At 31.7% G+C, this 14,035-nt stretch overlaps 1 protein-coding gene and 1 pseudogene across 3 annotated transcripts; both read right to left on the reverse strand.

Annotated features, from left to right (window-relative positions):
- Window positions 1–855: 855 nt before the first annotated feature.
- Window positions 856–6,924, reverse strand: LOC123913272 (putative disease resistance protein RGA3). 3 transcript variants are annotated; one of them, XM_045963963.1, is made up of 3 exons: window positions 5,838–6,924; window positions 2,149–4,783; window positions 856–1,431 (listed from the first exon to the last, which is right to left on the reverse strand). In XM_045963963.1, the coding sequence occupies exon 2, from the start codon at window positions 4,780–4,782 to the stop codon at window positions 2,248–2,250; it is 2,535 nt and encodes an 844-aa protein (XP_045819919.1). In that variant the 5' UTR covers window position 4,783; window positions 5,838–6,924; the 3' UTR covers window positions 856–1,431; window positions 2,149–2,247. The 3 variants fall into 3 exon arrangements, with proteins under 3 accessions (XP_045819919.1, XP_045819920.1, XP_045819918.1); XM_045963964.1 differs by having other exon boundaries at window positions 856–1,421; window positions 2,144–4,783; XM_045963962.1 differs by having other exon boundaries at window positions 2,144–4,783.
- Window positions 6,925–7,077: 153 nt separating this feature from the next.
- On the reverse strand, window positions 7,078–9,326 carry LOC123913274 (annotated as a pseudogene).
- Between the last annotated feature and the right edge of the window lie 4,709 nt (window positions 9,327–14,035).

Genomic DNA, 14,035 nt, shown 5'->3' on the forward strand with positions numbered 1-14,035 from the left:
AGTTAAAATGCACAAATTTTAAAGAATAATTTCTAATTTTGCTTCCTTAACATTCTCCTTTAAATAAATAGTTTTTTTTATATAGAATCCTTAAAGAGTATCTCGCAGACACTAGTTAGCAAGATCAACACAATTATGTTGATCATTTGGTATAAATTAATAGTTAGTTGTAAATTCAAATTTAGAAAATAACTTTTTTTTTATAAACAAAAATTGAATTATAAGGAATACAAGGGGTACTCAACCCTTACAATTCAAAGGTAATCACCTCATATTCAAGCGAATACAATCCAATGGATTATTACACCAGTCATGAAAAGCCACAAAATCATTGCTCCCTAAACGGCCTATAAACCAAAACCAAGCAATATAAATAATTTGGTTCACTAAAGAAGAAACATTAGCGAAAGCTCCTCTAAATAAAATATTATTACGCGTGCGCCAAATACTCCATGTCGTCGCCAACCAAATAATGTGCCGGAAACTCTTGCTATTGTTACCAAATATTGAGTCTCCAAATAAATTAAAATGACATGAAGTACTAGTATATTACACATAAATTCATCGAGAAAAAGACCCTATCTTTTATTCTCAAACTAACCTTGGACTAGCATGAAAAATAAGTCTCTATAATTAATGCACTAACATTGGAATGAATTATTTGATTTTATTTAATAAGGGCAAATAGAATTGAGTTTTTAATAAAGAATAAATTTAAAGAGTGCTCTTTATAAAAAGGACAAAAAAAAATTCCAAAACGTTTCTTATAAAATGGAACGGAGGAAGTAATAAATAGTTAAGGATATGATATGAAAAATAACATTATATGATAAGCTTGATAATAGGCACATGATAGGCGCAGAGAAGAAGAAAATGTATTGATCACAACACAAATCTAAAGTTTACAATGCTATGTCAGATCCTTATATATGATACAATACAATGAAAAGCTGCTAACAACAATACAACTAACTCCTAACAAATTGGTTAGTTGCAAGTAACAAACACCTACTAACTTGACTTACAAGTAACTAACTCTTCCTTCATTGAGTTATCCTTAACATGAAAAGTGAAACAACTGATAAAAGTATTGGAAATCCAAGCAACATCTGCAATAGAACATGCACCTCAGGGTTCATGTGGGAAAACCAAACTGTCTTTGTAAACAGTCACTTGCAACCAATGCATGTGCATCTTCGAGCAAAGTAAATCTTCTACAGCATTGGTCCTTTGGATCCTAAGAAATCAAGCCTTACCCTCGAACACACATGAGTAGGTCCCCCAGTCTCGATGAAACACAACGGAACAAAATCGGTCGAACTCAAAGAATTAGGTGTAAGTGGCCCATCGGAGAATCTGAAGGCGGTAAATTAGACAATCTGCAAACCAGGACTTTTAGTCACCTGATGTTTCAGTAATTTCTGCAAAAATCTGATGTTATAGAGTAGGTAAGTATAATAGCAAGGCATATATACTATCTTATAAATATGGGACCAAAAATTAAAACTATTTTATTTACCACTATTTATTCATCAAAAAGAAGAAAGTAGTTCTTTTATTTGTAACTTACGCATCCAATAATCAGAAACATGGTCTCTATGTCAACTAGGTAATGAGATAAACTGTCAACAAGAAATCTTGGGGGAAGTAACTTTTTCAGGTTCAAATGTTTTAAGCTATATTTTCATAAACTACCTTGAAGGTCTTATAAAAATAAGCTAAAAAAACTTATGAACATGTCATAAGACCTTCAAGGTAGTTTATTTCTACAAGACACAGAACCAATAACCTTGTTTGAAGACACAGAACCAACAATTCAAAATCAGAAAATAGAGAATCCATCTATCTAATCAGATGTATGTAATCCAAAATCAAGACCAAAATGATCAACATAATAAACAAATGAATATTACATACATACTACAGGGACCAAGTTTAGTATGAACAAAGTGTGGAGGGACTAAAACAAAACAAGTACCAAAAGCAAAAAGTTGTATATTTTCAAGAATTAAATATACAATTACAAGGACAAAAAATGGTATATTTGCAAGGTCGAAAAACATATATAAGCCAAAATTTAAATATCAAAACAAATTCAGAAGATCAAAACAAAAGTTAGACATAAAGGTCAAGAGAAAGTTACCTGACCTCTCGTTGAAGGCAATATGTACCATAATGTCAGAAAATGTTGATTGATACAAGAGAATAGATTCAGAAACACCTCCATGATTGAGGAAATATTTTGACTCAACTAAAATACTTAAGCAATGATGGTTTCATAGGAAGTATCTCAACTTCTCGGATGGAAGAGATTATCCGCCATTCTTTACCATATGATCTTCCATATCTTTCTTGTAACAGTAAGCAGTTATAAATGCAAAGTTTCTGCAAAGATACAAGGTTACATATTGCTTCAGGTAGTGATGTCAAGCAATTGCAATTGTGGATCTCAAGAGTCAATAGTGATGAGAGATTCCCTATCCAGTCTGGTAAACTTTTGCCGCAAAATCCATCAATAACTAGTTTTTGAAGTGAGTGGTATGGCTGCAGGCCTTGTAAAATCATCTCATCTTCCAACCAGGATCTTTTTTGTCCAATGGATAATGACGGTGGTGACAACCATGGATGGGAATTGTCATCATACAACCACCGCAATTCCAATTGTTGAAGGTGTCTCTTCCCAAGAAGTACTTTTGCAGATTGAACCTCTGCAGCATTATTTCGCAGGAAAACCAATCCTTTTATTTCTAATCTCCCTCTAAGGTTGTTTAGCTCACCCAAGTCATTGATGCTTGTACTTCCATTTCTCAGTGCAAAACATGTTAGTGTTTGAAGATTAGTCAACTTTCCTAACCCCTGTGGCATACATGTCAATCTATTGCAACCATTCAACTCAATATGCCTCAGACTTTTATTGAGATTTTCTGGTAATATCCTGAGATCAGCACATCCAGAAAGCTTTAAAGTTTGCAAGTTCTGTAGGCTAGTAATGCCCGATGGAAGATGTTCCAGTGCAGTATTCTGTGATAGATCGAGATATCTTAAATGCTTCATGTCTTCAAAACTATTAGCGATTGCTACAATTTTCAACCCACAAAGTGTCAACACACGTAAGAATTTTAGGCCTGACAAGGAAAGATTGTATGACTGACGCAAATAATTGCTTGCATTGATCTGTGGATGTAAAAGAAATGTCCTTAACTTGTAGGAAAATGATGTTGGAGCTAACTGTAGTTCAGTACAACGAGATGACAAATAACGTGTTCTGATTCCAATGTTTGCTTCTTCTCCTTCAACCACGACATATTCATTCCCGACCATTAGCTGTGCTAGATCATGCATAAGGTCATGCATTTTACAAGTACTTACGCCACCACAATCATCTACAGTGACATCTTGAAAGAAGGACATTGAAAGCAAACTCATGAAGTACTCATGACCAACATCTTCTACACATCTAATATCATTTGATTGTTGAATGAAACCCTCAGCAACCCATAACTGAATGAGTGTGTTTTTTTCAAACACAAAACCTTTTGGAAACAATGAACAATAAGCAAAACATTTTTTCAGAAATGAGGGAAGATGATCATAACTCAATTTAAGGATTTCAAAGATTTTGTCCTTGTGTTGATCTATCTTTGAAAACTCAACATCCTTGAAATATAGCCAATCTCTTCTTCCCAAATTTCGAGAAAACAAAAGGCTGCCGATAGTTCTTATGGCGAGGGGAATGCCAGCACATTTCTTAACAATGTCCCTTCCTATATCTAACAACTCCAAATCATTTTGTTCTTTCAACTCACCGAAAGCTACTCGAGAGAATAGCTCCTGGGATTTCTGTGAATCCAAACCTTTTAAGAAAAGGGGTGGATGTGTGCCTGTTATTTTTGCCACAGTATGACTACGGGTTGTAACAATTATCATGCTTCCTTTTCCTCCTTCCACGAACAAGCTCTTCAATTTAAGCCACAACTCACGATCCTCATTCCACATGTCGTCTAACACAAGCAAAAACTTCTTCCCTTCAATTTTGTTTCTAAGTTTTTGTTGCACTAGCTCCATCTTACTATTCTTTTCGTCCCCGATGATATCTTGAGCTACTTTCTTTATATCAAATTCATCCGAGACATACACCCACATTTTTAGTTCAAAATGCTTTTGAACATCATTATCATTGTAAACTAATTGTGCAAGTGCAGTCTTACCTAAGCCTCCAATGCCGACTATGGGAATTATCGAAACATTATCTGTTGCATTGATGTCAAGTAGATAACGTTTAATGCATTTCTTTTCCTCATCTCTTCCAAGAACTTCATCTTTACTCACAAAAGAGTAAGTTTGTCTTTGTTCCCGATATACAATTGGATTCTCGATAGGACGGTCATTCAGTTGCAGTGCATGCTTAATTTTAGCAATGTCATCTAGCCTCTTTTGGATTGCCTTCATTTTATGGCCATAAGCAAGTTTGTTTGATTTTGAGAAGAAAATTTGTGTCTGTCTTACTATGCTGTTTCTAGCCATCACTTTTCTATTCAAATCTTCGATGGAAAAATCATCTAGCACATCATCTGCATCATAAAGTACATCTTTCAGCTCCTCCAACCAATTACTAACTTGATGATTATTGGCTTTGGCCTCTGCATCGAGGAGCACAGCTTTTATCATGGAAACTGTATTCCTCATTCGTTCGATATCCTCTTTGAGATTCCAAATGATTCCAAGCTCTTTGTAAGCAGAAGAACTCAATTTTTCCAAGATTGTAACAGCAAGGGCTTCCATCCTGTGGAAAATGGAAAATGAAGCTTAATACAAGCATGAACCAAACTAATAGATTTAGAGAATTTCTTGTTTTTGAATAATAAAATACAGTAAGTGATGGAGAAATATACTAATATGGATTTTCTATGGTTGAAATTTGAAAAATCACGCAGTCACTGCAGGTAGTAAATCGAAAGTGAAACCATCAGATGAAAATCAGATAACTCAAACTCTAAGTTTGTGTTTCAAATCTAAGTTTTTGAAGCGGCTAAAGTTTTTTTGGTCTCCTTTGTCGGGGTTTGAACTGTGAACCTCTCGCTTATGTAACCCTTAGCTCAAATCACTTTAGCTACCCAACCAACCCGTCTATCTGACGGTCTTAATTAGCCGAGTCAATTGACTGAGTGAGTTTTTAACTGCAACAAAACTATCTATAAAGAAAAGAAAGGATCTTTTTCTTCATAAATATAGAAGTGAATCCTATAAACAAATATGAGTTGGTGAGTCCCTAGTTCTTACATAAGAAAAAAAAAAAAAAACTTTCTTGCTCCACTAGGATCATATGCTATCCTTCAAAGGAATCTAAATCCAATGTTCAATTTCCAATACAATAATGCAGCTAGCAAATATAATAATCCAAGTATCCAACATTAGCACACCTATATTTGTTAGTCACATCCAATGTGGGACTTCTTAACAATTCTCTCGAATATCACTCTCAATTCTCTGAAGTTATAAAAATAGAAAGTAATCTCAAGTATATAAAATTTCGCCTTGTCAGTCGTACTTCTGCCGTTAGAGCCTTTGACATGGTCCGTTAACCGGACATGTCAAATTGCATGTTGATCTCAGCACAATTTATCATTAAATGCAATCCTACAAAGACTAATTACTAACAAATTAATCTCCAAGAGACCTAAATTTATCATAATTTTCTTCACATAGTTGAGGAAATAAATTGGAAGTATACTCAATAATTATTTAAGCAACCAAAATAAGAAATGAATAAAGAAAATTTGATGTGAGTACATATGTTACAAGTGTTAAATTCCAAAAATTTCAGAGAGAGAGATTACCTGGTTTGGAAATAGGAATCAAGAAACAGAATCGATAGTTGTATTGAGAATTGAAAATTTGAGTAGCGAGATGAAGCAATAACAGAAAAAAGTGAAGTCAACTCAGGTCAAACATGGAAAATACAGTACTTAAAAAGCAAGAAATTTCCATAACTTTTCCTTTGAAGCAAGATATTTCTACAACTAACTACTAACGCGTAATTGAACTTGTGAGAAAAGTCAAAGAATGAAGCTTACACATCGTAGTGAGAGATTTATTTTTGTCATCCTACCATTTTTCTCACGCGCGTTATGAATTTGCCAAAATACCTCATGTTCGTTGCTTAGGTATCGGATACCCAAAAATCATCCTATCTTTATAACGTCCGTTATTTAAGTAGCAGAAAGATAAAAGTGAAAACGCGTAGGGCGACAAAAGAAGATCTCTATCCACGCTAGCATATGAGCAACATACTTGACTTTCCTCCAAGGACCCAACATCATAAATAGTCCAACTCAATAGACAAACAATGGATATTTCCATCAAGCCCAAATCACTAAGACAAACAATACGAGTTTCCATCAAGAATTTTGTTCTATAGAATCCCTAATTGCTCCTAAACCCTTCAATTTTCCATTTTGTTCTAAAGGCAAAACCGAAAATTTGGAGGGTTTGAGAGCGTCTAAAGAGCAAAATTTCATCAATAGCTTCCATGAGGCTCATGCTTTTGCTTCAATTACCAGAGGAAGGCCCTTATAAATTGACCTTAATTTTGTAAATCAATGGACCCAACAATATTTAGAATAAAGTGATTAATAAATTTCAGTTAAGAACAAATTAGTTAGAAAAATCCGAGTTCGAATTGTGACTGAAATAGTACATTTAATTTGCGGATAATCTTGGTGTGTAATATATTCAAATTCAATGCCAATAAATTGTTTTAAACCAACGATAATGAATTGGTCCAATTTGCAAGACTCTTGAGCCTCTTAAGCAAGTAATCTGAGATTCGATTTTTGACTATACATATAGAATATAGAAAAAATTTGGTTGGAGGGAAGAACTAATAAAATGGATTCCGATCACATTTTAATTGAAGCCATTAATTAGAGAAATTGCCAAATTGGTGTTCTTTCAAAATAATTTGGCAAGACAAAGAAAAATCTTTTGTTCCACATTTGAATGTCAATCATATGATATGACCAAGAAAATGAGAAACATAAGCTAAAACAGATTAAAGTACCATTTGTCAGACTAAAATTGAATTAAAATTATTTCTCTTCTGTTAACCTTCTATCAATCAATGACCTATTTATCACCACCATGTTCTTCTCACTAATTTGTTGATGAAACAAATAAGAGTTAAATGTCAAGGTACTAATCTATATGCATCATCAATTTTGAATGTAATGTAACCACTTTTATAGGTTACATTTTTTGCCTTGTTTTCCAATGGAATTACATTGTTGTTCTGTTTCCTTCCTTTTGTTGTTGATTTGATCATTATCATTCTTAACTTTTGATTTCAACAAATGTGGTTTCAGCTTATTTACATCTGATTGTTGAACTGGTTTCAGAAAAAATTCTTCAGCTCCTTCTTCTAAGCATCTAATTCAATTAAAAATAAATAAAAATAGGACTTGTTAGATTTGATGAAAAATTTATGTGATGCCTCCAATTTATTTTTTATTTTTAAATTTTTTTATGCCTCCAAATTTTTGAATTTGAAATTTCACTAAATTAATGTCATGATATTATGCCCCAAATTTTTGAATATGAAATTTCACAAAATTAATGTCAAGATATTATATTAAATTTTGTGAAAGGTTATCTCACCTGTTGATCCTTGATGGAACATTCTCTGAGGACATAATCACAACTGGTATATCTTTAAGAGAATTAGATTCCTGCAAAAAAAAAATCTTTTTATTAATTTATATTTAAAAAATATATTTTGTTACTATTTTTCTAGCATAAAAAAAAAGAATATACAAGCAATTATATGTCAACAAATTGGTTTAAGATTTTTTTTGGTATAATGAACCTTTTATAAAGGCACCGGATCCTCCCCATTCAATGGAGATTAGAGAGTCCAGTGAAATCTGAACCATTTAATAATTAAAATTAAAATAAATGGAGGGTGTAGATCGAAACATTAATCCCTCCTGTGTGATTGTCACGAGAGACGATCCATTTCCTTTTATAAATATATCAATCTGACAAAATTATAGTTTGAAAATATATGACATTTATTTGTGAAATCAAATCCTAACAAGTAACAATTAGTATTTCAAATTATGCTTTCAAAATTTGAAATTGAGAAGACAATAATGGAATTTTTTATGAAATACAAATTTAAATCAATTTTTACCTTGATCTTTCTCAGCAGATCATAGCCAGTCATTCCTGGCATACAATAATCAGTTATGATCAGATTCACTTCTACAACCTGCAAAAATAATTAAGAAAAAGGATTAAGATGATAATCATTCAAAACTTGTTCATTAAAAAGGATTAAACATTAAACATAAGTATTAGTCTAGTCATTTAGCAACAGAATTGTACCTGTTCTGTTTCTGTTGCATTAGATGTAGGCTTTTCATTCCTCACCTCATCTTCAACCAAACCAAGAAATTTCAAAGCCTTGGTACCAGAATCAACCACGGTAACTGAAATTCCAAAACACATCAAATAGCATTAGATGTCAGATTAATGATATTATTGAAACCGCGGTGACAGATCCATCAACGCACGACATGTTTCACAAGTTATAACTTGAAAGTTTTGCAACCAGGATTTCCACCGCGGTTCCAAACAGACACTAACTATGTATACCAAATTCTCGCCTTCAAAATTGTATAATTAAAATTAAAAAATTAACCACACTATGTTTTGAAATAATTAAAATTCAAAGTATCTTATTATAAAAATAAGATGTTTTGAATTTTAATTGAAATAAATTTCGTAAAAAAGAAAAATTGAATTTATTGAAAAAAGACGCTATAAATATTTTAAAATTACATCACAAAAAATTCACGTCAATTCGAACAATCATTTGAATTTTGTTGTAAAAGATCCATAGACTGAATTAAGAATTAGAATTAGACCTTCAAAATTTCAAAATATAGAGAAAAAAATAAATTTACCATGAAATGAAGAGGTTTTGAGGAGTCTTTCAATCAACATTCTATCAATGATACTATCATCAACAGCCAAAACATGAAACTGTGCCATAATTAACTTGGATAGTAATAAAATTTGAAAGTACAAGACAAAAGAGAATTAGTTAAGAATGTTTGCTTCAGGAAAATGAGGGAAGAGAGAGATACTAGAAGGGGTGTGAAGTGAAGATATAAAGATGTGAATGAGAGGATGTCACATTTTAAAAGGGTGGATATCATATTCAAAGAGATACAAAATCCTCTTAGAAAATCTGACAGTTTGGAAAGCAAGATCCTGACAGATTTCATTGCAGAATCTGCCAGATTTTCTTTGTTGATTTTTGAATTGAAAAACAAGCAAAGATGGTCCTCTTATTCTACCAAACTTTCAATTTTATTTTCTTACTTGTTACATTTTTATTGCATTATAATTATTATTCTATTATTATTTTATGACTTAAATAAATAAGCAAATGGGAGGAAGTCTTGGATGGATATAAGAATTTGGTTACATGATAAAAAACTAAAAAAAGAATAATTAACTAATGTATATTTTTGAAATGATTATTGATATGCATTTTTATGTGACTGTGATCAAATTATGAGTTTGAATGTTTGTGACCATATATGTATTTTTAGCAAATGATCCCTACAAATATCAAAAGTTTTAATCTTACTATAATATATGCGTATGTTTGTTTTTAGTCATCTTAAATATACTATTTTTTGTTTTTGGTCTTTAAAAATTGATGTAAAATATCAAAAATATTTTATTTTAATCCTTTAAAACAAGGTATAAAATTGAATGCTATAGGAATTATTATCAATATGAACAAAATATGCTAGCTAAGACTAAAACAAGACACAAAATCCATGTTTACATATAAGCTAATTGTGTTGCAGATGCTTTGGCTACGAGGGGATGCTCATTGGAGGAGTATAGGGTAGTAGAAGAATCTTCTTTTGATCTCGAACAATTGTGCTCGGTTGATGCATTGAGAGTTTCTATTCCTCGTATTATCTACGTGTAATTTCTATTTTTGGGTAGGCCCTTTTTATTGGAAAAAAAAACACAAAAACCAAAAACAAAATATATATTTAAAAAAGAAAAACAAAATAAAATAAAAATTAAACCGAAACTAATAAGAGAGAGTATATTTTGAGGATTAAAACAATTTATTTTTCACTATATACTTTGGGTGCTATACACTATTCTCTTCATCACCTCCCCAATAGTTTGTTAAGTATATATGTGGTCTGAATTCCATTTCATGCACGTGCATGACCTGTTTAGCACTATGGTCCACCCATCCGTCTATAAATAGGATTATTTCCTTTTTACTTTCAGAGAAAAAAAAACTTTTATGTAAAATTAGACTGTTTAAGTCTTTTAAATAATAGTTAGGTCTTTTAAATTGTTTAGAAGTTTTTTAGATTTTTAACTTGTTGTATTGTTATTCTTTTAAATTTTAATTAATCTCTATTATCTTGATGCAGTGTGAATGTTCATCAGCTTCCATTATAATGGATATTTTAATAAATAAATAAAAAGCGCATATGTTGGAAGGAGATTAATTAACAGTACAACAAATTTTTATAATAGAGGATAATTAAAAGGGTAACAATACAACAAATTAAAAATTTAAAAGACTTATTCGTTATCTGAAAAATTTAAGAACCTAACTCTTAAAAATATAAAATTTAAAGGACCTTTGAATAAATTTGACCTAAATTTTAATTTGTAAGTCTAGTTAACCGTTATACGTACTACTTAAGAAAAATAGTGTTATGTTATTTTGAAGATAGAGTTGTAAAAATGTTTTGTAGTAAAATTTTCTTGCATAAATCAATGTAAGAAATCATATATTTGCACGTTAAAATTTTGTTGTTAAATTTATTTTAAAATATTTTTTGTATGTATTTTAAAATTATGTGTCAAATATAAAAAAAAAATTAGCATTTTCCAATTTTTTAAAGGTCACAACCAAGCTAATCGAGTTGCTCATGACTTAGCTCAAGCGTCTTATTTTATTGCTAATCTTCAAGGTCTTAATTCTTGTTCATCTTGTATTGAATCTACTATCATGAATGAAATGAATTAAGTGTGTTTTTGTCAACAAAAGAAAAAGGTCACAGGGCAATTTAGTCGCTTTGAAGGATTTAAATAGTATACTAAAGATTTTGAATTCAATACACAGCTCCATCGTAACCCAACAAAAAAATTGTTGCATTTCTATTTATTTATTTTTTCATTGATAAAATAATCAGTATAAACTTAAACAGAAATGATATGGTAGCATGAACCTTATCTTCTCTGCCTCAATTTATGCACTATTTTGTCATGACTCGGCATGAACATATAATTGAATTGTGTGATTTTTTTTTTTTTTTTGAAGCATGTGATCTTGATCTTTCATCGTATTTTTTCCTCAAGGGTTAAGGTTGAAATTTTTTATTAATGAAGATATTGGAAATACAAGTTATTAAAAATTTGAATATATTTCACATTCTAATTTGTCGATGCAAATCAGCACAAACAACAACATTTTTTTAATTTGATTTTCTTGACTCAATCTCTTTTGAACTAAAATAATAATAACATACTATTTGGCAATTTGGTCCAGATTCTTTGATTTTGCAACACGTCTTCCATGGAAGGTTAAAAAACTCAAAGGGTCACTCAATAAATTATTTGCGAAATTTTTAATCTTTTATCAAAACAAATTTGAATGCATAGAGTAATTTAAGCTAAAAATTATAATTGGACATACAAAATTAATTGGTGTTTAATTATCAAATCATTTTTGTTCATAAAGCAATGTGTCTTTCACGCACAATTGCATATTTATACTAATTTAGTATACTTACTAAGATGGAATCAAAGTCTCCTCCACAATCTACTGGGTTGCCTGCTATCAGGTTTCTGATCCGGCGATCTATATTTTATATTTGTGCTCCAAGCCCAATAACGATGGGCGCGAAGAGCTGTATTAAAAAGTCACACAACATCGGATGTGAGATGATCTGAATATGAGTTTATAAAGTAGGGACAATCTTCACCTTACAATATGATTTTGTATGATTGAGTTAAGCCAAACTCCTAATTCTAGGACTTTTATCATAGAATCTCTGTTGCAATATTTTCTTTTAGGGGGCAGGGGTGAGGAATTGAATTGCGTAAGTTTCATTTGGTGAATTTGAAATTCAGTTTGTCTTAATAGGTAGCATGGTGGTTTGAGGGTTAGGAATGTGATGAATTTCATTTCAACTTTATTAAAAAAATGGCTGTGGAGATCGATGGTTGATCAGAAAAATTTGTGGTTTAAGGTGTTAGCAGCGAAGTATGATGTAGAGGGAAGTCGGGTCAAAGGGGGGGTGTGAGGAAGGTTTCATTTGATGGATAGAATTGAGTAATGTGCGCGAAGGAGCAGGTGTTAGAATTGGTAATTGGATTGATGACAGGATAATTAGGACGGTTGGTAATGAAAAAAATATTATTTTTTGGTTGGAGGGTGGTCCTCTTTGGAATATAAGTTTAGAATTTTATCTACATGTGAATAGTACAAAGTCGATCATAACTATTTAGAAGTATTACTTGAAAGCCCGACTCCAAAGGGCGTGCACCTACTATTGGTTATTTGGTGAGATGTGGAGGTTGGAACGGAGGTGATGGGGCGACCGGGGGGGTTAGAGAGGAGGAGTATACGGTGGAGGAATATTATTTGTTGCCTAACTTTTGTTTGCAGTAATTTGATTGTAGAGATCAACTTAGGCCTCCACTTCTCCCCTGATTCCTATGAGAGATATTTTCCATTTTCATTAGTGGTCACACACACCACGTTCCCTAGCACATAACTAGTATATAATAATACATTCATAACCCCACATATCTAAGAAATTGAGCAAATATATCCATTTGAGTTGGCTTTGCTTGATCTTGTATGGACCTTGAAAATGGAAATACATAATTTGAAGAATAATAATGGACAAATAAAACCAAAAACATTAACATATAAGATGACAATGACACTACTGTTTTGCATGAGTGGCTTAGGATGAGTGGCTTTACATCAATCGATTCTTGTTTTGATTGTATTATCCCCCAAAGGTGGGAAGATCAGATCAAGAAGATAAAATATGTAGTAGCTTTAATTAGGCACTACAAATTTTGTTTTTTTTTTTTATAATTGAACTTTGTCCTACAAATTAGGGTGGTCACATTTTATGTAGCTCCCATTATTTATGTACACAATTATAACTACACAATGGAACCAAAATCCTAACAAATAAGTGGAGGCTATTGTATATATGTATCTTTCAAAACACCAAACCATTTAGTTTGTTTCTCCGGAATCTTATTACAGACCTAGATTTGCTGTTATCTTAGTCACACACAGTATTACACGCGATCTTTAATCACAATTGTTAGTTTGAGATTGGACGGTTTATATTACACATCAAATATAACACAGTCCAACGATCTCAGCTATTGATTTAAATCGGATAGTTCATAGCGTGACACATTTATTGCATCAAATTCATTTCTCAATATTATTACCATCATATTTTTTTATAACTTCTTCGGGAATATAAGATTGGGAAATGGATTTGAGATCGGGATTAAAGAAGTTGGACATATACACAATCCAATTTCTTTATTCTCATTGTTATCCCATAAAAGTCCTCCTTACTCCAATTTCTTTATAATATTTTTAAGTTTTTTCAACTTCTACTTCAACACAAATCTCATTCAACTACTGTATTAACCCTTTGGCTCACACACACACACTTCTTCTTCTTTTTTTTTTTTTGGTACAAACACACACACACCCCCCTCTTCTACTACCTAAGAACCACATAGTTAGACCATTTTCAATGGTAGTACCTATTAGGTACTTATATAGGTACTTATTAGGTACTACCATTGGAGCAAAATTCATTGAGTACCTAATAGGTACTGCTTCTCAAATAGGTACTCTCTCTTTCTTCATTATAATATATTTTTGTGGGACCTAGTTATAAAGATGTAGTATTATTGATGAGATATAGAGTTATTA

This window comes from Trifolium pratense, linkage group LG3 (genome assembly GCF_020283565.1).
Source record: "Trifolium pratense cultivar HEN17-A07 linkage group LG3, ARS_RC_1.1, whole genome shotgun sequence".
In the NCBI taxonomy this organism is placed as follows: domain Eukaryota; kingdom Viridiplantae; phylum Streptophyta; class Magnoliopsida; order Fabales; family Fabaceae; genus Trifolium; species Trifolium pratense.